General features: G+C 46.8%; 1 protein-coding gene across 1 annotated transcript in view; it reads left to right on the top strand.

Moving 5' to 3' along the window:
• Positions 1–3,793: 3,793 nt before the first annotated feature.
• NBN (nibrin) overlaps positions 3,794–25,848 on the top strand; it is a 38,516-nt gene continuing 16,461 nt past the window's right edge. Inside the window, exons 1-8 of the mRNA XM_029062893.1 lie at positions 3,794–3,894; positions 12,773–12,906; positions 13,690–13,838; positions 14,765–14,924; positions 17,723–17,826; positions 20,347–20,464; positions 22,401–22,591; positions 24,982–25,079. Coding sequence (XP_028918726.1) covers positions 3,858–3,894; positions 12,773–12,906; positions 13,690–13,838; positions 14,765–14,924; positions 17,723–17,826; positions 20,347–20,464; positions 22,401–22,591; positions 24,982–25,079 — 991 coding nt within the window. The 5' untranslated portion in view covers positions 3,794–3,857. The remainder of the gene's footprint in view (positions 3,895–12,772; positions 12,907–13,689; positions 13,839–14,764; positions 14,925–17,722; positions 17,827–20,346; positions 20,465–22,400; positions 22,592–24,981; positions 25,080–25,848) is intronic.

The raw sequence follows: 25,848 nt of genomic DNA, 5'->3' as shown, positions 1-25,848 counted from the left end.
GTGGACGAGGCTGTGGGCGGGGCCGAGCCAGCCAATAGGGGGCGGGGCCGGCCTTGGGGGCGGGGCCTGGTCGGACCGTGTCGCAAGGGGATTGGTGGAGACGGGTGGGGGCGGGGCCGGGGAACCTAGGGGAAAGGGCCCGGGATTCCCAGTCGGAGGACCTGGGTTCCAATCCTCCCTCTGCCATGCGCCGGTTGCGTGGTCGGGGCACTTATCTGGGCCTCAGTTTCCCCTTCTGCAACATGGGGATCCGGTAGCTGGGGGTCCCCCTGTTTAGGCTGTGGGCTCCGTGGCGAATAATAATAATAATTTATAATAATGTTGGGATCTGTGAAGCGCTCACTATGTGCAGAGCACTGTTCTAAGCGCTGGGGGAGATCCAGGGTCATCAGGGGGTCCCACGGGAGGCTCCCAGTTAATCCCCATTTTCCAGATGAGGTCACCGAGGCCCAGAGAAGTGAAGTGACTTGCCCACAGTCACACAGCTGACCAGGGGCGGAGCGGGGATTCGAACCCATGACCTCTGACTCCGCATGACCTTGTTACCGATTTGTCCATTCCAAGCGTTTAGTCCAGTGCTCTGCACATATTAAGCGCTCAATAAATACTATGGAAGGAAGGAAGGAAGGAAGGAAGGAAGGAAGGAAGGAAGGAAGGAAGGAAGGAAGGAAGGAATAACGCCCAAGCCCGTGTGCTTTCCACTGAGCCCCGCTGGAACCTGATTAACACCTATCTCTCCCAGTATTTAGTACTCTCATTCACCCAATCCTATGTATTGAGCGCTTCCTGTGTGCAGAGCAGTGGACTAAGCGCTTGGAATGTGCAATCCGGCACCAGAGAGAGACCATCCCGGCCCGACGACGGGCTCACAGTCTAGAAGGGGGAGACAGACAGCAAAACAAAACAAATACACAGGCCTCGATACCATCAAAATAGATCAAGAGAATCACAGGTATAGACATGTCATTAATAGGCTAATCGGTAATCTATACAAATATAATAATAATAATAATGTGGGTATTTGTTAATAATATATACAAATATGATAATAACAACAATGTTGGTATTTGTTAAGCGCTTACTATGTGCAGAGCACTGTTCTAAGCGCTGGGGGAGATACAGGGTATTCAAGTTGCCCCACAGGAGGCTCACAGTCTTCATCCCCATTTTACAGATGAGGTCACCGAGGCACAGAGAAGTTAAGTGACTTGCCCACATGCACAAGGGTTGCGTAAGTTCAGTACGTAAGTTAATGAAGCGCTTACTAGGTGCCAGGCACTGTTCCAAGAGCTGGGGCGGCTACAGGGAAATCGGATCGGACCCGGTCCCTGTCCCCCGTGGGCCTCACGGTCGCAAACCCCACTTTCCAGATGAGGTCACTGAGGCCCAGAGAAGTGCAGTGACTGGCCCCAGGTCACACAGCAGACGAGCGGTGGAGCCGACTCCCAGGCCCACGGTCTAGAACGGTGGTTGGCACAGAGTGAACTCACCTCCTCCAAGACGCCTTCCCAGACTGAGCTTCCCTTCTCCCTCTACTCCCTCTACCACCCCCCCTTCACCTCTCCGCAGCTTAACCCTCTTTTCCCCCCATCTCCCTCTGCTCCTCCCCCTCTCCCTTCCCCTGCCCTCAGCACTGCGCTCATTTGTATCTATTTTTTATTACCCTATTTATTTTGTTAAAGCAGCGTGGCTCAGTGGAAAGAGCACGGGCGGGGGACTCCAAGGTCATGGGTTCAAATCCCCGCTGGGCCGCTTGGCTGTGTGACTTTGGGCAAGTCACTTAACTTCTCGGTGCTTCAGTTCCCTCCACTGTAAAATGGGGATGAAGACAGTGAGCCCCACATGGGACAAACTGATGACCTTGTATCCTCTCCAGCACTTAGAACAGTGCTCTGCACATAGTAAGTGCTTAACAAATAATAATGTTAGTATTTGTTAAGCGCTTACTATGTGCAGAGCACTGTTCTAAGCGCTGGGGTAGATACAGGGGAATCAGGTTGTCCCACGTGAGGCTCACAGTTAATCCCCATTTTACAGATGAGGTCACTGAGGCACCGAGAAGTGAAGTGACTTGCCCACAGTCACACAGCTAAGTGGCACCATCATCATCATTATTATTATTATTAGTCCAGTGCTCCGCACATAGTAAGCGCTCAATAAATACTATTGAATAAATGAATTTATCATGATGATGTTGTCTTGTTTTTGTCTGTCTCTCTCCCCTGTTTAGACTGTGAGCCCGTCAATGGGCAGGGCTGGTCTCTCTCTGTTGCCCAACTGTCCATTCCAAGCACTTAGCCCAGTGCTCAGCACATAGTAAGTGCTCAATCAATATCACTGAACGAATGAATGATTGAATTTATCAAAATGATGTTGTCTTGTTTTTGTCCATCTGTCTCTCCGATTAATACGATGGCATTTGTTAAGCGCTTACTATGTGCAGAGCACTGTTGTAAGCACTGAAGTAGATACAGGATAATCAGGTTGTCCCACGTGAGGCTCACGGTCTTCATCCCTATTTTACAGATGAGGTAACTGAGGCCCAGAGAAGTGAAGTGACTCGCCCACAGTCACCCAGCTGACAAGGGGCACAGCCGGGATTCGAACCCATGACCTCTGACTCCCCAGCCTGGGCTCTTGCCACTGATTAGACCGGGAGCCTGTCGCTGGGCAGGGACGGTCTCTCTCTGTTGCCAAATTGTCCAGTCCAAGTGCTTAGCCCAGTGCTCTGCACGTAGGAAGCGCTCACTAAATATAAATATGTGAATGAATGAATGGCTGACTGACTGACTGAATGACTGACACTGAATGAATGACCGACTGAATGAATGACTGGCTGACTGACTGAATGAATGAACGAGTGAACGACTGACTGAATGGCTGAATGAATGAATGACTGAACGAATGAATGACTGAATGAGTGAGTGAACGACTGACTGACTGAATGACTGACCGACTGAATGAATGAATGAATGAGTGAACGACTGAATGGCTGAATGAATGAATGACTGAACAAGTGGACGACTGAATGACTGACCGACTGAATGAATGAATGAATGAGTGAACGACTGAATGAATGAATGACTGAACGAGTGGACGACTGACTGACTGAATGACTGACCGACTGAATGAATGAACGACTGACTGAATGAATGAGTGAACGACTGACTGAATGGCTGAATGAATGAATGAACGAGTGAACGACTGACTGAATGGCTGAATGAATGAATGACTGAAGGAGTGGACGACTGACTGACTGACCGACTGACCGACTGAATGAATGAACGACTGACTGAATGGCTGAATGAATGAATGACTGAACGAGTGGACGACTGAATGACTGACCGACTGAATGAATGAACGACTGACTGAATGAATGAGTGAACGACTGACTGGCTGAATGAATGCGTGAACGACTGGCTGAATGAATGACTGAACGAGTGGACGACGGACTGAAGGAATGAACGACGGACTGAAGGAATGAACGAGTGAACGACTGGCTGAATGACCGGCTGACTGACTGACTGAATGACACTGGATGAATGAATGACAGACTGACTGACTGAATGAGCGAACGCACGAACTGTGGCGTCGGGGCCCGGCGCGAGGCCCGGCGCGAGGCCCGGCGCGAGGCCCGGCGCGAGGCCCGGCGCGAGGCCCGGCGCGAGGCCCGGCGCGAGGCGCGGCCGTTGGCCCCTCGGGGGCGCGCGCGCGTCGGGGTCGGGGGCGCGCACGCCGGGGCGCAGAGACGCCGAGGGGCGCAGGCGCGGCGCGGTTGAGGGGGGCGGGCGGCCGCGCGCGCGCGCGGCGTCGTCGTCGTCGTCCCCGGCGGACCCCGTCTCCTCCGGCCGGCGGCCATGTGGAAGCTCGTCCCCGCCGCGGGCCCCGCCCCAGGTAAGGCCCGGGCCCCGCCGGGGGGGGGTCGGGGGTCGGGGGGGGCGCCTGGAGGAGGCCCCGGCTCGAAGCCCGCCCCGCCCCCCCGGCTTCCTGCGGGCGCGCGCCTTCCGCGCCCACTCTGTGCGGAGCGCTGCGATTGGGCCACCCGGCGAGCCCATCCCCCCCCCATTCATTCATTCGGTCGTATTTATTGAGCGCCTACGGTGTGCCGACGGCTGGACTAAACGCTTGGGAAAGTGCACCTGGGCAACGGATAATAACGTCGGTATTTGTTAAGCGCTTACTATGTGCAGAGCACTGTTTTAAGCGTCATCATAGGTGGTCCCACCTGAGGCTCCCGGTTAATCCCCATTTTGCAGATGAGGGAACCGAGGCCCAGAGAAGCCAAGTGACTTGCCCACCGTCACACAGCTGACGAGGGGCAGAGCCGGGAGTCGAACCCATGACCTCTGACCCCCAGGCCCGGGCCCTTTCGCTGCCCCATTCATTCCTTCGGTCGTAGTCATTCAGCCCATCGTACTGATTGAGCGCTTACTGTGCGCAGAGCACCGGACTAAGCTCTTGAAAGGTGAAATTCGAGGGCAGATGGACACCGTCCCTGCCCCGGTCATCCCTTCAGTCACAGTCTGGAAGGGGGGAGACAGACGACAAAACCAACAGTCATCAATACCATCAAAATAGATCAGTAGAATCATACTGATATATACACGTCATGAATCAAATAAATGGAGTAATAAATAATCTGTACAAATAGAAGGGCTGTGCCAGGGGGCAGAGCAGAGGGAGGGAGGAGGGGCAGAGGGAAAGGGAGGGCTCAGTCTGGGAAGGCCTCCTGGAGGAGGGGAGCTCTCAGTAGATCATCCCCCTCTTCCCCGTCTCATCAGTAATTCATTCAATCATCTTTATTGAGCCTTTACTAATAATAAATAATAATGTTGGTATTTGTTAAGCGCTTACTATGTGCAGAGCACTGTTCTGAGCGCCGGGGGAGACGGGGGGGAATCAGGTTGTCCCACAGGGGGCTCACAGTCGTCATCCCCATTTTACAGATGGGGGTAACTGAGGCCCAGAGAGGTTAAGTGACTTGCCCACAGTCACACAGCTGACAAGTGGCAGAGCTGGGATTCGAACTCATGACCTCCGACTCCAAAGCCCAGGCTCTTTCCACTGAGCCACGCCGCTTCTCTACTGCTTCTTTACTGTGCGCAGAGCACGGGACTAAGCACTTGGAAAGTACAATTAGGCAACAGAGCCACTGCCTACTGGGCAACGGACTCACAGTCTAGAAGTCTAGAATAATAGCAGTGATGGCACTTGTTAAACATTTACTATGTGCCAGGCACCGTACTAACCGCCGGAGTGGATATAAGCCTATCGGGTTGGACGTAGTCCCTGTCCCGCACGGGGCTCACAGCCTCAATCCCCATCGTACAGATGGGGGAACTGAGGTACGGAGAGGTGAAGTGATTTGCCCAAGGTCACACAGCAGACACGCGGAGGCGTGGGAATTAGAACCCACGACCCCCTAACTCCCAGGCCCTTACTCAGTCCACAAGGCCGTGCCGCTTCTCTATCAATCGGATTTGAGCGCTTAGTATGCGCAGAGCACTGTAATAAATGCTCAGGGGAGAGTACGGGACAACAGCGTTGCCCGCAACGAGCTTACGGTCTACAGGGGGAGAAAGACATTAATATAATTCAGTGATTTATAATAGGGAATCCTGAAGGAGGCTTTTTCCTCTCCAACACGACAAATGGGGCTTTCTACTTTTTCTGAAACCTGTAACGCTTTAGTTTGAGGGTTTTAGTTGAAGTACCTCCATAAGCGACTGTAAGCCCCTCAAAGGGCAGGGACTGTCTCGATCTGTTGCCGATTGGCGCTTAGTACAGTGCTCTGCACATAGTAAGCACTCAATAAATACGATTGATTGAATACAGTGCCTGGCACATAGTAAGCGCTTAACAGGTACGACAGGTACGACTGATAGAGAAGCAACGTGGCTTAGTGGAAGGAGCCCGGGCATGGGAGTCAGAGGACCTGGGTTCTAATCCCGGCTCCGCCACTTGACTCCTGTGTGACCTTTTAGGCAAGCCGCTTACTTCTCTGTGCCTTAGTTACCTCATCTGTAAAATGGGGATTAAAGCTGTGATCACCCCCCCCCCCGTGGGACAACCCGATTACCTTGTATCTGCCCCAGCGCTTAGAACATGGTCGGCATCTAGTAAGCGCTTAATAATAATAATGTTGGTATTTGTTAAGCGCTTACTCTGTGCCGAGCACTGTTCTAAGCGCTGGAGTGGATACAGGGTAATCGGGTTGTCCCACGTGAGGCTCCCAGTCTTCATATCCGTTTTACAGATGAGGTAACAGGCACAGAGAAGTTAAGAGACTTGCCCACAGTCACACAGCTGACGAGTGGTGAATCCGGGATAACAAATACCATAATCATCATCGTTACTGCGCAAAGAAACGCTCAGTACATACGATGGAATGAATATGGCCCTACCCCTCTCAGAAACCTTGGGGAAAAGTTGCCTGAGTTGACACCTTGACATCCAAAACAGGGGACAGGGCCGGTTGCAGATGCCGCCAGCTGCAAAGCCGCATCTGTTTTTTTCGTTTGCTTTTTAATGGTATTTGTTAAGTGCTTACTATGTGCCGGGCACTGTTCTAAGTGCTGGGGTAGAGGCACGCTGCTCAGGTTGCATTCATTCATTCAGCTGTACTAATTGAGCGCTTACTGTGAGCAAAGCACTGTACTGAACACTTGGGAGAGTACAGTATAACAACAGACAGACCCCTTCCCCGCTCACAACGAACTCAGTCCACGTCCCGCAGTCGTAATCCCCATTTTACAGAAGAGATAACTGAGGCCCAGGGAAGTGAAGTGACTTGCCCGAGGTCACCCGGCAGACAAAACCCTCTCTCGACCCCACTTCCCCTTCCAGTTATCGTCCTATCTCCCTACTACCCTTGCTTTCCAAAATCCTAGAACGAGTCGTCTCCAATCGCTGCTTAGAATTCCTTAACTCCCATTCTCTCCTGGACTCCCTCCGATCTGGCTTCCGTCCCCTCCACTCTACCGAGACCGCTCTCTCTGAGGTCACCCGTGACCTCCTTCTTGCCAAATCCAATGGCTCCTACTCCATTCTGATCCTCCTCGACCTCTCTGCTGCCTTTGACACTGTCGACCATCCCCTCCTCCTCCACACCTTATCTCACCTTGGCTTCACGGACTCCGTCCTCTCCTGGTTCTCCTCTTACCTCTCTGGCCGGTCATTCTCGGTCTCCTTCGCTGGCGCCTCCTCCCCCTCCCATCCTTTAACTGTTGGAGTTCCTCAAGGGTCAGTACTTGGCCCTCTTCTGTTCTCCATTTACACTCACTCCCTCGGTGAACTCATTCGCTCTCACGGCTTTGACTACCATCTCTACGCGGATGACACGCAGATCTACATCTCCGCCCCGTCCTCTCCCCCTCCCTTCAGGCTCGCATCTCCTCCTGCCTCCGGGACGTCTCCACCTGGATGTCGGCCCGCCACCTAAAACTCAACATGAGCAAGACCGAGCTCCTCATCTTCCCTCCCAAGCCCGGTCCTCTCCCAGACTTGTCTATCACCGTGGATGGCACGACCATCCTTCCCGTCTCTCGGGCCCGCGATCTCGGTGTCATCTCTGACTCGTCTCTCTCGTTCACCCCACGCATCCTATCCGTTACCGAGACCTGCCGGTTTCACCTTTACAATATCGCCAAGATCCGCCCTTTCCTCTCCACCCAGACGGCTACCTTACTGCTACGGGCTCTCGTTATATCCCGGCTAGACTACCGTGTCGGCCTTCTCTCTGATCTCCCTTCCTCCTCTCTCTCCCCGCTCCGGTCTATTCTTCACTCCGCCGCCCGGCTCATCTTCCTGCAGAAACGCTCTGGGCATGTCACTCCCCTTCTTAAACACCTCCAGTGGTTGCCTATCGACCTCCGCTCCAAACAAAAACTCCTCACTCTAGGCTTCGAGGCTCTCCATCATCTCGCCCCCACCTACCTCTCCTCCCTTCTCTCTTTCTACCGCCCACCCCGCACGCTCCGCTCCTCCGCCGCCCACTTCCTCACCGTCCCTCGGTCTCGCCCATCCTGCCGCTGACCCCCGGGCCACGTCCTCCCGCGGTCCCGGAACGCCCTCCCTCCTCACCTCCGCCAAACTAACTCTCTTCCCCTCTTCAAAACCCTACTTAAAACTCACCTCCTCCAAGAGGACTGAGCTCCCCATCTCCCTCTACTCCCTCTACCGCCACCCCTTCACCTCTCCGCAGCTTAACCCTCTTTTCCCCCCATCTCCCTCTGCTCCTCCCCCTCTCCCTTCCCCTCCCCTCAGCACTGTACTCGTCCGCTCAACTGTATATATTTTCATTACCCTATTTATTTTGTTCATGAGATGTACATCGCCTCGATTCTATTTAGTCGCCATTGTTTTGACGAGATGTTCTTCCCCTCGACTCTATCTATTGCCATCGTTCTCGTCTGCCCGTCTCCCCCGATTAGACCGTAAGCCCGTCGAACGGCAGGGACCGTCTCTATCTGTTGCCGACTTGTTCATTCCAAGCGCTTAATACAGTGCTCTGCACATAGTAAACGCTCAATAAATACTATTGAATGAATGAATGAAGGTGGCTGAGAGCAGGATTAGAACCCAGGTCCTTCTGACTCCCTGGCCCATGGCCCATCCAGCGGGCCACGGTGCCTCCGCTTCTCCTCTGGTCGGGCTGCCGGCCGAGCTGCGGCCCTGCAGAGACGGGGGCTGCTGGACCTGGGCTTCTCCCTGGCATCGGTTGTTGCCGCTTCTGCCTTTCCATTATCCGCTTCGGGGAGCCCGCCCAGAAACAGCCCAGCTGGGGCAGGAGCGGCCGAACCGTAAGGGTCAACGCCCCCCGTCTTGGCTACTTGGATGAACGCAAAGAGAAACCGAAACTGGTCGAGCGTCTTGGATTTAGAGGCCCTGGCGGATCAAAGAGGAGGCTGAAATGCTTTTCGGGGAGAGCCTTGGCAGAGGGGATCGTGTCTACCTACTCTGTTGTGGCTGACTATCCCAAGTGCTCAGTACAGTGCTCTTCCCCTCTTCTAAGCCCTCCTGAGAGCTCACCTCCTCCAAGAGGCCTTCTCAGACTGAGCTTCCCCTTTTCCCTCTGCTCCCCCTCTGCCCTCTGCTCCCTCCCCCTTCCCCCCTTCACCTCCCCTCAGCTAAGCCCCCTTTCCCTCTGCTCCTCCCCCTCTCCCTTCCCCTCCCCTCAGCACTGTGCTCATTTGTATCTATTTTTATTACCCTATTTATTTTGTTAATGAGATGTCCATCCCCTTGATTCTATTTATCGTGATTATGTCGTCTTGTTTTTGTCTGTCTCCCCCGATTAGACTGTGAGCCCGTCAGTGGGCAGAGACTGTCTCTATCTGTTGCCGAATTGTACATTCCAAGCGCTTAGTCCGGTGCTCTGCACGTAGTAAGCGCTCAATAAATACTATTGAATAAACGAATGAATACAGTGCTCCAAGCACAGTAAACGCTCGATAAACACCACAGATGGCAGCTTCCAGGCCACTGCTAGCAATATAGCACTTTTCTTAGGCTTGAGCAGTAAACTGGACATAATATTGTCACATTTGTTAAGCACTTACTATGTGCCAGGCACTGTACCAAGCACAGGGGTGGATACGACAAGCAAATCGGGTTGGACACGGTCCCAGTCCCAGGTGGGGCTCCCAGCTCAACCCCATTTTATGGATGAGGGAACTGAGGCCCAGAGAAGTGTGGTGACTTGTCCAAGGTCACACAGCAGACAAGTGCCGGAGACGGGATTAGAATCCATGATCTTCAGACTCCCCGGCCTGTGCCCTACCCACTGTGCCATGTGCCGGGACAGACTACGGGTGTGCCCGGGCTAGTGTTCGGCCAGTGACATTGGGATGTCTGGATGAAAACTGTGACGTTTACAGTAGTTTGGAGGTACCACATCCCTAATTTCACCCTGTAAATTTAATGCCCATGAATCAATCCAAACTCTGAACCTGCTGATAGTTTCGACCGAAACAAATTCCGTGCCCGTACTTTATACGGTTTGAAAACCAAAAAAGTTTCTTTCCTTTTTCTTTACTTTTCAACTTCTTTGAATGCTCCCTCAGCCTGCTAATAATGGTTGTATTTCTTATGTGCTTACTCTGTGCCAGGGATTGAACTGTGAGATGGGAGTAGGTACAAGAGAATTAGGTCAGGCACAGCCCCTGTGCTACACGTGGGTCACAGTTTAGGGGGAAAAGGAAAATAGATGTTTATTCCCCCTTTTATAGAGGAGGAAACCAAGACAAATGACTTGCCAAAGATTCCACAGTAGGTAAGTGGGCCAAACTGGAAGGAGACCTCGGGTTCTGTGACTCCCACGGCTATATTCAGTTCCCACTTGTTGCTCTGGGAATCGTTGAGCATCAGCTCTGTGTTCACCCAATCAGTGAAATCAGTCAATGGTATTTATTGAGGGCTTACTATGTGCAAAGCACTGCACACAACTGTTATGATCTGGTAAAGGCCAGTCATGCCCCACCTCAACTTAGATCATCTTTAGATGGTGAGTGCCTCGTAGGCAGGGATTGTGTCCACCAATTCCATTATATTGTTCTCTTCCAAATGCTTAGTTCAGTGTTCCGCACACAGTAAGCGGTTACTGATTGATTGCTAGACGTACCTTTGCTCTCAGTCCTCAAACAGTTTGTCAGTACTAAATTGGGTGATCGAAACTGCGTGAGCTATTCCGAGGTGGACATATCCTGACTTTCTGTCCTGGCCAAATTATGCTTTCTGTTTTCTATCCCTTTGATTTTCCTGCTGGCTGGCTGGGAGGTTGATCAGTCGTCGGTATTCATTGAGTGCTTACTGTGTCCCGAGCACTGTATTAAACAGTTCAGTATAAGAGAGTTGATAGACATTTACTCTGCCCTCAAAGAAATTGCTGCATCTCTCTCTCCCCTATCCCTCTCCCTTTTTTCCGTCTCCTTATTTCTTTGCCTCTTCTAACTGATTTTTGGTGACTGTTCTCACCTACTAGAGTGTACGTTGTAATATATACAAATACAGATACTTAGGATGTAGGCCCTGTATCCTATTGAACATTTACCGTTTGCAGAACATTGTACTAAGCGCTTAGGAGTGTTCAATAAAGCATAGTTGGTAGATGTGTTCCCTGCCCACAACGAGCTTCCATTCTAGAGACGTTCATATAGATAAATAATTTATAATGTATAATTTATAGATATGTACTCATATAATTTCTAGGTATATAAGTGCTGTGGGCTGAGTGTGGGGCAAATACCAAATGCCCAAAGGTCACAGATCGAAGCGCCTAGTGATGCAGAAGGGAGAGGGAGCCGGGGACAGTCGCTCAATCGTATTTATTGAACACTTACTTTGTGCAGAGTACTGTCCTAAGTGCTTGGGAGAGTACAGTAAAATGGACTTGGTAGGCACGCTTCCTGCCCACAGTGATGTTCAATCAGGGAAGGCCTCTTGGGGGTGGGGAGAGTGGTGGTGTGGCATTTGTGGAGGGGGAGCAAGTTCCAGGCCAGAAGGAGGATGTGGGAAAGGGGTCAATGGCAAACCAGATGAGATTGGAGCACAGAGCTCGAGTAGCCGAGTGCCCGGGCTGAGCTGCGGTTGGAGATCAGTGAGGTGAAGTAAGAGGGCGTAAGCTGACTGAGTGTTTTAAAGCCGATGGTAAGGAGTTTCTGTTTGGTGTGGAGATGGATGGACAACCACTGGAGGTTCTTGAGGAGTGGGAAGTTTGGGGATTTTTTGGAGAAAAATGATCCGGGCAGCAAAATGAAGTGTCAGCTGGAGTGGGGAGAGGCGGGAGGCAGGGAGGTCAGCGAAGAGGCAGATGCAATAGTCAAGGTGAAAGAGATTAAGCCCTTGGATCAGCGAAGTAAGTTTGGGTGGAGAGGAAAGGGCAGATTTTAACGATTTCGGAAAGTAGAATGAGTCAGTCGTATTTATTGAGTGGTTACTGTGCACAGAGAACTGTAATAATGTCGGTATTTGTTGAGCGCTTACTATGTGCAAAGCACTGTTCTAAGCATTGGGGTAGATACAGGGTAATCAGGTTGTCCCATGCGAGGCTCACAGTTAATCCCCATTTTACAGATGAGGTAACTGAGGCACAGAGAAGTTAGGTGACTTGCCCGCAGTCACACAGCTGTACTAAGCCTCTGGGAGAGTGCAATATAACAGAGTTGGTAGACATGTTTCCAAGGAGCTCACAGTCTAGAACCAAACAGGATTTGGTGACAGATTGAATCTGGGGTCAAATGAGAGAGATGAATTGAGGACAAAGCCAAGGTTATGGCTTTGCGAGATAGGGAGGGTAATGGTATTGGCTACAGTGATGAGAAATAACAGTAGTAATAATAATTGTGGTATTTGATAAGCACTTACTATGTGCCAGGCTCTGTACTGAGTCCTGGGGGGGATAAAAGCTGATTGGGTTGGACACAGTTCCTGTCCCCATTTTACAGATGAGATAACTGAGGCCCAGAGAAGTGAAGTGACTTGCTCAAAGTCACACAGCAGACAAGTGGCAGAGTTGGAATTAGAACCCAGGTCTTTCTGACTCCCAGGCCCATGAAAGACAGGGAGGGCAGGGTTTGGGTGGGAAGATAAGCCTTCTGTTTTGGACAGGTTAGTTCTCTTCTGTTATGTTAGTGTAGAAGTGTATAACTGCATAATTGACCAAACTACAGGAATGAGTTTGGCATTCTTAATTGACATCATTACCTCAAATTATTTCTAATTTATTTCAATTCTTTGCCACCTTCTTGGTATTGATATTTTATCTTTTCATTAGGAGACCCATATCGACTTTTGATTGACATCGAGTATGTTGTTGGAAGGAAAAACTCTGCGATTCTAATCCGAGATGACCCATCAATCAGTCGTAATCATGCCACGCTAACCGTCAAGCATTCTGCACCTAACCTGGTAGATTACCATTTCGATGTATTAAATCTGCTGTTATACCCCTGGTACTAAAATCAGGAAAGTTGTAAAGTCCTATGACTTTAAACAAACTCATTCTTATGTTGCACCATCAATTAGGCCTGCATTGTTGTTTTGTCCAGGTTTATTTGTGTGTTTAGTAAGCTATTTTCAGAATGTATAATTTGCTTTCCAAACCTATATAAATAAACAAAAGAAGTATAAAAATCAGATTGTGTCCAATCACCATTACAAAGACTAGGTAACTAAGTAAATGGAATGAAGAGTAAAGCTTTTCTGTAATATTAAAATGCAACCAATTATATTAACCAAATGTGGAATCTTGAGGATCGTCAGATGTATTTCCTGGGGTTTTTTTGGTTTACTTTTGTATATTTTCATTCAGTTAGCTTTGGACTGAAAAGGCAAGGCTTAAAGTAGTTTTCAGTTGATAGTTGCTCCTTTGAGTGGCTAGTTTTCACTGGCAGTGGGCTAGTGTAGGAGTCCTGTGTTAAGATTTTGAGCACAGTAATGTTCAAAAAAATTTTTTACCACATTTTTATTTGAAGCTTATTTTTAAACTGCCAGTTGAGTTTTCTTGTGGAAGGGCAAAATAGATGTTCTCGGTAGCTCATGAATTTGAAATTTTACAGTTTTGATCAGAGGGTTATAAAACTGAAATCTGAATATGTCCTAGTTATGCTCTGTCATCTTATTTTCTCGCGATCTCAAAAGTTTACAGTTTGTGCTGGGTAATAGACTTTTAAGATCTAAATTCATTTGCAGAGTCAGGCCGTCGAAGCCCCTTCGTTGTCAATAAAAGATGCTTCCAAATATGGCACGTTTGTTAATGGTGAAAAAATGCAACACACCATTCCCAGAACATTAAAGGCAGGGGATAGAGTCACTTTTGGAGTTTTTGGAAGCAAATTCAGGTAAGAACTTTGTGGATTGATTTTAAAATTGATGGTTAATAAAATTGCCTTTTTCTTTACAGGTAAAATTCAAAAGGTAACAAGGTATGGTTAATAGAGAAGTGGAGAGGAAGGTTGTACCTCTGTGCATGCGTAACCACAGACCCGTTAAACTCTTGACTTGCCTGCAGATGCAGTCAGCCCTCTGAGAGGTCTGAGACCAGAAAGCGGAAAGAAAGTTCTGCTCCTCAGTCAGTCCCTCCCCTGCGCCTGCCCTCAACATGCTTCCAGTCTCCTTGTGTGCTCAGAGTAGTGTATGTGACATCGTGGGCATTCCAATAAGTTTTTTTCCTTACATTGGAGTGGAGTCATGGGGTATCTAAAAGTATGTGATCTTTTTGTTTACCTCTGTAAAAAATAAGTTGCATATTGGGAAATCTTTCTGCTTTATTCACACTTTTGTATTTTTAACTCTTGAAAGTCATCAAAATATGGGCCTACCGGTGTTTGAGTATTTGTGCCATTTGATTGTCATCACCCAGTCAATAGAACTGATTGAGTGCTTGCTGGGTGAAGAGAACTAGGCACGTAGAATTTAGCAGGAGCCAAAGGCACGTTCCCAGCCCCCGAGGAGTTTACATTCCAGTGACTGGGATGGGTAGGCTCAACTCATTTGTAAATAGAGAAGCAGGATGGAGGAGAAGGCTATAACTGGTAATAGCAAGAGTAATATAGTGTGAAGTAGAAGAATAAATAATGGAGATAGATGGATGTATACCACCAAACTATAGATTGGTAAGTGCTGTTGATGGGTGTAGATGTACAGAGTGAAACAGGGGGCTTGGGGGGTCGGTAGGTCTTGGAATCATGGAAATGAATGAATTTTAACCTTTTTGAAGCTGTTGCAGTTTGATAGAAGGATTTAATGTAAACCTTTCCCCCCACAGGGTGGAATATGAGCCTTTGATTGCCTGCTCGTCTTGCATAGACGGACCTGGGAAAGCTGCTTTAAATAAAGCTATTTTGAAACTTGGAGGGTGTACTGTGAACACGTGGACAGAAAAATGCACTCACCTGGTGATGATGTCAGTTAAAGTTACTATTAAGGTAAGTTGGGTATGCGTATAATCATGTCTTCAGGATGTGTGGCCAGCAGCCATTCAGGACCCACCCGTCCAGGCCACGATTTTCACCTCCAGCAGGGAGTGTTCTCCTTTACTCCTGGCCCCTCCCCTGAATGTCCTCGGGCTGCACGGTGGATCAGGTTCTCTTTCCTTTCCGGAACAAGGTAACTGCTGCGTGCTTCCATCCTAAAGTGGGGCCTTCAGGGAAGCCAAAGAGAGCTGGGAACTTCCCCTTTCATCTCATCTCCCCCCCCCAACCCCCACACCAGTAGTGGAGGTGGCTCGCAGAGATTTTTACTTATAATAATAACAGTCATTGTGGTATTTGTTACGTGCTTACTATGTGCCAGGTACTTTTCTAAGCGCTGGAGTAGATCCAAGTTGACATGGGGCTCACAGTCTTAATCCTCATTTTACAGATGAGGTAACTGAGGCACAAAGAAGTGATTTGCCCAAGATCACACAACAGACAAGTGGCAGAGCCAGGATTAGAACCCAGGTCCTTCTGACTCCCAGGCCCTTGCTTTCTTAGCCAAGCCTGTTGCATTTTAATTAAATTCTCTTTGAAGATATCAAAATGATTTAAAAATAAAAAAGCGTAGGTAGCCAAAACATTTTCCAATAGGCCGTCCTTGAAAAATTTACAGGGATAGACAACAAGGTCAACTATTTTGGGCTACCCCAGGCCTCCGTCCCCGGGGTGAAAGTAAAAAGCAGTGATTCCGACGAGTCCACTCTGTCCTGCATGCTATGCTGGGCACAAAAGTAGATTGTAAGCACCTCGAGAGCAGGGATCGTGTCTAATGCCATTGTACTCATCCGAGCGCTTAGTACGATGAATTCAGCTGATGCTCTGTGATCTCAATAATTGGAGCAAGTGGAATGTTTTTGGATGTTGGAACTTTCTGATGCAATGCAGAGTGCGCCAACCATTTTACTACAAGTAAAAGCAAATTTTTGATTGTTTTTGCCAGTAGAGAGCATTTGCATGGATAATTAAACAAAAAATTCAAATAAGTCCCAGTTAGACCCATCTAATCTTGGGCCCTTTTCCTGGAATGGCTTCTGATGTTGGGCAACTGATATGTGAGATTCCCCGCTACTCCACCAATTCTCCCCTGCTCCTAGAAGTGATACAGGAGCTGGGTAAAGAGAATGGGCCCGAACCCTGTGGGCTACCTAAACTGTGGAATGTCCAAGTTGCGGATAATCTGTGTATGAATTCATGCATTTGGACTGTAGCTGAATCTAGCGGTTAGATAGATACAAAATAGAAAGGATTTCCTTTATAGAACAGTCCTAATCTTCTGGTCTGAAAAAAAACTCACAAGCACTGCAGGCTGCTCTGATTTCTGCTTTCCGATAATGAGGTAAAAAAAAAAGGGTAAAAACAAAGGTGGCCAGGGAGCATGTCTACCAACTTTGTGATATTGTACTCTCCCTAGCGCCGGGTTCAGTGTTCTGCACACAGTAAGCACTCTAGTATGACTGATCTATTAAATCCCCCAAACTTTCTATTTTAGACCATTCCTCCTCTTTTGCTTCTTTCTAAGCTTTGGCATGGTTACAGGTGTTCATTCTTTTATTTCCTCATTCTTAGTGCCTTTCCTTATCTACACAGCATATGCCTTTTGAAATGGGCGTTTCCCGATCACCTTATTTCAATAAGACTTTCTGCTGCCCCTCCTTTCTCTTCCGCAGTCCAAAATGCCTTTTCTTTCTAGCCTCAAGGACCATTCTTGTTGCTGCTACAAGGTAGACTCTAGTTGATCTTTGGATTTAACCAGTATGGAAGTCCAACTTAACCCTAGTTTACTATTTTTAAAAAATAGACTCATTAATTCTAACGGGGGGAGTCAAACTAATGGACTTTAAATGAATTATTACCTAAAGCACAGTAGGAAAATAAAAACTTGCGCTTGGCACAGTCGTGACATTTAAGAGGAAGGAAAGGGTATCGATCGATATACACGCTCTGCCCCATGTTGGGCCTGCCCATCTAAATCAGTCCCCGTTCCTGGGATGATGGTGATGGTGGTATTTGTTAAGTGCTTACTATGTGTCAAGCACTGTGTTAGATACAGGACAGTCAGGCTGGACACAGCCCCTGTCCCACATGGGGCTCCACAGTCTTAATCCCCATTTTACAGAGGAGGAAACTGAGACCCAGAGAAGTGAGGTGGCTTGCCCAAAGTCACACAGCGGACAAGCGGCTGAGCCGAGGTTAGAACCCAGTCCCAGACCCGTGCTCTATCCACTAGGCCACGCTGCTTCTCTAGTTCCCCATCACCCTCTGGGGCTCCTGAATGCTCCTTCTCTGGGCAGCAGGCTCAACCCAGAGTCGCTCGACTCCCCGGAGCGGGCCCAAGGACCCTCCTGCTTACGAGAGGAGGACAGGCTGATGGTGTGCTTCAAACCAACGGCTAGGAGTTTCTGCCTGGAACAGAGAGGAAAATAGGTAACCACCGGAGGTTTTGGAGATGTGGAGAACTGTGTGCCGAATGATTTTATAGGGAAGTAACCCAGGTAGGAGAGTGAAGTATCCTCTGGAGAAGTCATGCAGTTCTTTGTAGAGTGCTCTGCATACGGTAAGTGCTCAATAAATATGATGGGTTGATTGATAACAAAGTCACGCCTTGATGAGTGAGCACTGTGGGGGCCAAGGAAGCGGTCCGAGCTGATTAACATGTCTGTTCCCAGTGGTTAGCACAGTATCCGGGTTAACACAGGCCTGTTGCAAGCGCTGAATGAATCCATCGCTATCATTTTTCTTCATTTTAGACAATCTGTGCACTGATTTGTGGTCGACCGATTGTCAAGCCGGAGTATTTTGTGGAATTTCTCAAAGCCATTCAATCCAAGAAACAGCCTCCAAAACTTGAAAGGTAAATTACGTGCTTTCACTGCCATGTAGTAGAAATCTTAACTTTCAGTGTGTATTTCAGTATCGGTCACATTTTCTCCCCTGAAAAAACACTGCCGTTATAAGTACGATCTAGTATGGCCTAGTGGAAAGACATGGGCCAGTCCCTGTCAGAGGACCTGGGTTCTGATCCTGTCTCTGCCACTTGCCTGCTGTGTGACCTTGGGCAAGTAAATCACTTAACTTCTCTTTGCCTCAGTTTCCTTATCTGTAAAATGGGGATTCAAAACCTGTTCTCCCTTCCCCTTAAACAACATCTGGGACAGGATCTCTGTCCAACCTAACGTATCTTCTATCTACTCCACCTCTAAATATAGTGTTCAGCTTTTAATAAAGTACTTTCATGGGTTCTAATCCCAGCTCCGCCACTTGTCGGCACTGTGACTTTGGGCAAGTCACTCAACTTCCCTGTGCCTCAGTTATCTCATCTGTAAAATGGGGATTAAGACTATGAGCTCCACGTGGCACAGCCTGATCACCTTGTATCCCCCCCCCCCGCACTTAGAACAGTGCTTCGCACATAGTAAGCGCTTAACAAATGCCATCATTTTTATTACTTAACAAATACAACATTTATTATTATTATCTTGGACCAAGACGTAAACCTCCACCTCAGTTTTTTCAGGAGATCAATAAGAAGCTATTTAAAAACATCCTTGCAAACATGTTTGTACATTGATCAACTCACATTTTATTTTCAACCCACAGCCCAGAATTCTTTACTCGACGTAAATTCTGCCTTGCTCTAAAATGAACAGCTTTTAGCAAGACAAATAGCTAAAAATGATTTTAAGGTGCCACAAATGCTTTTTATATGGAAATAAGCCATTTTTTCTATTTGGAAGACTTCACTCTATTTCTTTGAATTTTGTGTAGAATTTTTTTGGTAAAGGCACATGAAGCTTTATCTCATTTATCCTCACCAAGTCTATTTGAAATGAGGGCAATCGTCTTATCCCTATTTTACATTTATAGAGATCGGGTCCCAAAGCATTTAACATAGCTGATCAGTGGAAGTCATAGATTTCGGGCCTTTAGCACCTAAACCAGTGTACTGTACAGTCTGTAATGTCTTTGAAACTCTACTGCTTTTTAATTTCTTGGTGATGCTTCCGGCAAAATTTCCTCCTTTGTAATATAGATGAAGTTCCAGATAGCTAATTGAAATAACTCATTGAATCATTGTAAAAGAGTGAGATTTGAAGGGGTTGGCTGATTTGAGGGTACCTAACATGAAATAAAATATAATTTTCTTTTTCTGCATCTCTGGAAGAGAGGAAATCAATTTAAAAAAAAAACAATTAGGTACTTACATATGGCTTTGACTTGGTCTGATTTTTGTTTGTTCTATATAGAACCATTTTGAAATTCTTTTTGAAATTTGTAAGTAAAAAAAAAGTTCCCATTTAAAAGCAGCACTTTTAAAAAGGCATTCCCAATAGAAAAACGGAATCTCATTCTTTAATGGGGGGCGGTGGAGACGATGCCCCCGTCATTGACATTTAGTTCGTTCAGGAGTTTGAAGTCCTATTGGTGCCACACCGTGTCAGCCTTCCAAAAGACGTTCAGTCCTTTCTCTATCATTTCTCGAGGAGCCCATCATTCATTGAGACACTCTCTGGTTGGCAGCGTTCAGTTCAGTGTGCTCTTATGTGATCTAGCCAGCCAGGAGAACAGGAGAATTTAGAGAAAATTATTGTGTGGTCATTCAATGCTGGTGAAAACTGCAAGGCACTATTGTCTAAAGTACTAATATTTTGGCATAAAATACCTCAGACTATTTGGTTTTTTCAGATTGGCTGGGTCCCTTCTCTTTTTCCTTCCTTCTGGCCACTTCACTGGTAAAAATCTTCCCCTGGAAAGGGGTTAAAAAACCAAGTCATTATAGTCAGCTTTGTTACTTAGGCAAAAATTTGTTGCAGGGGGGATAGGTTATTCGACTGATTCACATAATGTTTTTAGATTATTTACGGGTTTTGGTTAGCTACATGTCCGGTTAGTGACATAAAGTATTGTTGGATTTTTATTTTTTTTTGCATTCTGAACTATAACATTATAATGGTATCCTGGAGGTATTATTTAGTCTGAGGCTGAAATTAAACTTTGGTTTCCATTCATTGCTTGATCACTTTTAGGAAATTAGCAAGGTAGTCAATTGCGCTGTAGTCCAGTTGAACAGATATCTGTTACCATCATGGATTTAGAAAGATCACCTGTGATTGCTTTAATTTCTAAATAACAAATGAAAATCTATATGAGTGGGATCTGAATTCATATTAATGAATTTTTATCATGTGATTAAACTTTAGTGGTGAAAATTCTCATGTTCCTTATGAATTTGTCTTTTATATCCGCTTTCCTAGAAAATCAAATAAAGCGTTCCTAGAGCTCAGAAAGCATTTTTAACTTAGAAGAGTAAAAAGCATGTTTGCTTGTTTTGTAAGATGGAAAAAATTTTAATATAATTCAACTGTGCCTACAGTTTCTATCCACCAGTCGACGAGCCGGCTATCTGCACTGATAATCTTGATCTGTCGGAGTGTAAGGAAAGAAAACAGATCTTCAGGGGGAAGACTTTTGTATTTCTAAATGCTAAACAGGTAATGGGCCTGTCCAGAAGGTCAAGAACTTAAACATTGGCTTTTTGCCAACTAAATTTGTTGGTTGGGTATATTTCTCTCCTCTGTCTCCCCCCAAACCACACACACACTGCCTCTTTAGATGAACCCCCACGTCTGTCAGCTCCTGTTGGCACATGATAAGCACATTTCCGTGCTTGCATCAGATTGGGAATTTGCAGATCTGCCCTTTCCTCTCCATCCAAACTGCTACCTTGCTGGTACAAGCTCTCATAATATCCCATCTGGATTATTGTGTCAGCCTCCTCTCTGATCTCCCTTCCTCCTGTCTCTCCCCACTCCAGTCTATTCTTCATTCCTCTGCCCAGATCATCTTCCTACAGAAACGCTCTGGGCATGTCACTCCCCTCCTCAAAAACCTCCAGTGGTTGCCTACTGACCTCCATGCGAAACACAAACTCCTCACTCTTGGCTTCAAAGCTCTCCATCACCTTGCCCCCTCCTGCCTCACCTCCCTTCTCTCCTACTGCCCACCCTGTACACTCCGCTCCTCTGCCGCTCACCTCCTCATTGTCCTCCGTTCACGCCTGTCCCGCCATCGACCCCCGGCCCACGTCCTACCGCTGTCCTGGAATGTCCTCTTTCCTCACATCTGCCAAACTAACTCTTTTCCCCTCTTCAAAGCCCTACTGAGAGCTCACCTCCTCCAGGAGGCCTTCCCAGACTGATCCCCCCTTTCCCTCTGCTCCCCCTCCCGCCCATCCTCTGCTTTTCCCCTGTCCTCTCCCCTCAGCACTGTGCTCATTTGTATAATTCATTACCCTATTTATTTTGTTAATGAGGTGTATATCTCCTTGATTCTATTTATTTTGATGATGTCTGCGCTAGACTGCTTGTTTTGTTCTGTTTTGCTTTGCTGTCTGTCTCCCCCGTTTAAACTGTGAGCCCGTTATTGGGCAAGGATTGTTGCAGAATTGTACACTCCAAGCGCTTAGTACAGTGCTCTGCACATAGTAAGCTCTCAAGAAATACTAATGAATGAACTACAATAGCTAAATCTGCCGAGCCAAATTTTGGGTAACCAAGACCGCAATAAATTTCAACTTCTGGGCATTGTTCAGGTTTATCATTAGTTTCTGGTTTTCCGCTTGCTCTTTTCTTATCAAACTGGACATCTAAGGGAGAAGCATGATTCCGTAGCTGAAATTTGAGTTCTCCGTGGGTGTTTTCGCTACACCAGAATATAGCCATTGGTGCTATCACCCTTGAAGGATTTGGAATTAGAGAATTTCCTACCTCTTGGGATTACGAGGATCTCAGAATTCCCCCACAGTCTCTAGAGTTTCTATGTGTTCCCCTAGAGACACCATTGCTGACACTAAGGATTCAGTTATTTGAATCTTAAGGTACTCTTAAAGTGCTTAGTTCAGTGTTCTATACTAATGACATTGATTGATTAATTGATTGATTGAGGAGAGGACCAATCCAGCTAAAAAGGAAAATGGAAACAAGTGCTGGGAAAGATATTCCATCAGGAGGAGGTGGGAAGATTGTAATATCTTCATGGAAAATAGAATTTTAGAGAATCCAGCTTACAAGTAAAATATTACTTCAGAGGATCTGGGTTCTAATTCCAGCTCCAACACTTGTCTGCTGTGTGTCCTGGGACAAGTCACTTAACTTCTCTGTGCCTTAGTTCCCTCATTCATTTCCTCATTCATTCAGGATTCATTCTTGCTCTCCCTCCTACTAAGACTGTGAGGCCCATGTAGGACCTGGTCATCTAGTATCTACCCCAGCATCTAGTATAGTGCTTCACACATGGTAAGCGCTTAACAAACATCACAATTATTATTAACAAATACAGTTAGAAATGACTGTAGGGTATTGATATAAACATGTATTACAGAAATCAGTTATACTGTATGTTTAAAATTATGTATTTCTTTATTTTTAGTATAAGAAGTTGAGTTCAGCAATTGTTCTTGGAGGTGGAGCAGTGAAGTTGTTGACTGAAGAAAATACAGACAATTCCTTCCTGTTAAATCCTGCAACTTGTGTTGTTGAAGTAGGAATAACGAACTCACAGGTGGTTTTTCCACTCTCCCACGGAACATGGATCGATTCAATTTTGAATGTTCTTCAAAGGTAGAGTTTGGGTGTTCTTATTCATTGTAGTAAACCAGGTGATCTTTTTCTTCTAGCATCTTGCACGGTACTCCTTCACAGTTTCTTATTAAATAACATTTGATATAGAAACTAGAACTTAACAAGAAACTTGGATGTCATGAATTTTGTAAAACCTTCACAGCTTCAGCAATGGCAGCAGATGCCAAAGAGTCAAAATATGATAAGTGCTTGGACCAGTGTGGTGCCAGTTCAGATAGAGAGGAAGGGATGGATTCTGGAGATGTTGTGGAGGAAGAATGAAGGAAATCTTGCATTTTCACTCTGTGTCATGACTGCCCTTTTGTTGATCCTCTTGATCCCAGTAAAGTTTTTGCCTGTTGCCTGAAACACCTTCTTTCTTTCTTTCATCAGCTTCCTCTGGAATGATACCCCGTCAGGGACTTGTTTCCCTGCAGATAGCTGAAAGCTGTCTTTGCACACTGCCTCGTTCCCATACACGCACTCCCTCGTATGTCAAAAAACACATATTTAGCACAGATGTCTGGCATCCATGATAGATTAATTTTACGGCTGATCATGATAGCACAGGTTCACCCCCCAGGCTCATCGTTAGGTCTTCCGCTGTAAGATCCTGAGCTCAGTTGTAGCTCCAGTTGACTTAGAAACAAGTGATTTCTTTTACCCTGATTTTCTCTCTCCCTGCAGAACCCAGATAAAGTCTTGTAGCACTCTAAGGCAACTCTCTTTCTTTCCCAACCCCTCTCATTTCCAACTCTCTTCCTGTGGGTCAAGCCCTGTTCTAAGCACTGGGGTAGATACACGGTCATCAGGTCAGATATGGTCCCTGTCCCACATGGGGCTCACAGTCTAAATAGGAGGGAGAACAGGTAGCGAATCCCCATCTTACAGATAACAGAAGCACAAAGAAATGAAGCAACTTGTTCGTGGTCACATAGCAAGCAAGTGGCAGAGATTAGACCCCACGTCCTGACACTCAGGCCCGTGCTTTTTCCGCTAGTTCCCGTTGCTTCCTGAGGGTAGAAGATATTTGGAGAGCCAGGTAGGCATGTGGAATCCAGCAGTGGAGAAGGGGGCTAAGACCAAGCCGGGAACTGATCCAGCCAGCACAGAGGGAGATACCTCTGACGCGGTGTCCAGGTAGCGGGAGAAAGGCAGGAACAAGGTTGACGAGCTAGTGCCTGGGGGGAGAAGAATGACAGTGGATGGCTGGGCTGTGGTGGAAGAGGACCCAGGAGACTGTATTAGGGACAGGTAAAAAGGTGTTGGAGTGGTGGGGGAGGAAAGGTGAGGATAGCTGAGCCAGTTTAGGACCATATCCTCTTGATAGCCAAGCCCTCCCTCTAGGAGGTATAGAATGTTGTTTTCCACAAGGCAAGACCAGGAGAAAACAGCAAGTAACTCAGATCCCTGCCACCTGCATTTCTTCCCATCCAACCAAACTCTTTGATTATGATAAATGTCCATGATTGCACTGTACATTTTTGATTACTTGTGATTATAGGGTCCATTGTCTTTCCTTAACATATCTTTCCTCACTCTCCTCTCTCCCTCTTATTCTTAGTTTGGGCCCAGGTCCACATCTAATTCTCAAAAGTCATATTATTTGTCAATATTTACAACAGTGCTTTAGACACAAATGTTTAATAAATACTATTACGTCAACTCCCGAGGACCTGGCAGTTGGAAGGAGGGAGCTAATAATCCGGTTCCTGGTGGCAAGCAGACGCAAGCTTGGGCCCAAGTGTTTTATTTTTGATTTTTCCCAAAGAATCTCATTAACCTTAAAATTGAAACTTCCAGGAGCACAAGACTAACCTGACATTTATTTATTTATTTTTTCTGTCCGTGTCAGAGTGTCTTTTCCAAAATAGCTTTTAAAATGTGTGATTTTTAGGTATAGTAGGAGAGATGGCTTGGCTGTATCATGACTTCTGTTAACTTATTCAGGTCTTGCATTCTTTTGCTGTAATGCGTGATCCTAATAACTGTGTATAAAACAACATTTTTCTGCATTGCTATATTTGATCAAGAGCAAAAGTGTGCGATTGATTTCAAATGATGAATTCAACACTTCCTCACCTTTCATTTAGGTAACAGTCACGCATGCATGCACAAACCCGTTTTTAGAATGCGAGCCCCTTCTGGGTCAGGGATCACCTTGCTCACCTGTTTATTCTTTCCCAGTGTTTAGTATAGTGCTTTGTACACAGAAAATGCATTAGAAAAGAGATTACTACTATGACTGCTACCCACTTTCACTTGCCAGATAATTGAAGACCCCTTCGTTTTGTGAGTGTATGGTTTTGAAGTGCATTGCCTCATGCGAGAAGATGTGGAATAAAGCTCCTTTTTTAAGCATTTTTTCTAAAACTACCTTGCTTTAACAGGCAGCGACTTAGAACTATTCCTGAAGCCGAAATTGGATTGGCAGTTATTTTCATGTCTACAGAGAGTTTTTGTAACCCTCAGATCCAGTCCACTGCAGGTAATCAAAAGAGCATCTTATCGATTCTTCAATGATCTTGTCTGTGATTACATGTAATACTCACGATGCGTGTGCCGGTGCAGATAAACATTGCCATCCACTTCTTCCAGGAGGCCTTCCGTGATTCATTTGTCCAGTTCTGTTCCCACAGTGACCCTGACACTTTGTGCTAAGCATGCATTTAGGTGCTCACCACTGCCTGTTGCACTTTGTGTGTACCCAAGTAAGCCCTCTCCCACCTCCATATCTGCCTTCTGTCATTTACCCACCAATAAATGATTCTAGTGTCTCTCTCGTCTGCTGGATCGCAAACTGGATTGTAAGCTCAACAAGGGCAAGAAGCTTATCTGCTAGCTATCATATACTCTGTGAAGTGCGCACATAAATACACTCAATAAATAACTGAATGATATAATGTGCACACTTATTGTGTGCAGAGCACTGTAGTGAGCATATGGGAGAGTACAATGTAACAATAAACGGACCCATTCCCTGCCCACCACGAGCTCTCAGACTAGAGGGTGGGGAGACGGACATTAGTATAAATAAAATCTTGATTGATCGATGAGGGAGATTGAAAAGGGATGAAGGGAGCAGTGGATAGCAATTGCACAAACTAGGACACTCACACCTGAGCACCGCATCAGCACAGACTATGTTCTGCAGTCTGAAGGAATGATCTGTCACCTCTCAGTGACCCACGGACTCTGATTTTATATAGTTTGGGAGTCATCCGGGCCTCTTGAACCCCCTTTCTCTTTCTCATACC

Source organism: Ornithorhynchus anatinus, chromosome 4 (genome assembly GCF_004115215.2).
Source record: "Ornithorhynchus anatinus isolate Pmale09 chromosome 4, mOrnAna1.pri.v4, whole genome shotgun sequence".
In the NCBI taxonomy this organism is placed as follows: Eukaryota; Metazoa; Chordata; class Mammalia; order Monotremata; family Ornithorhynchidae; genus Ornithorhynchus; species Ornithorhynchus anatinus.
Note: the sequence above shows the minus strand (reverse complement) of the source record. Positions and strands in the feature narration are given on the sequence as shown.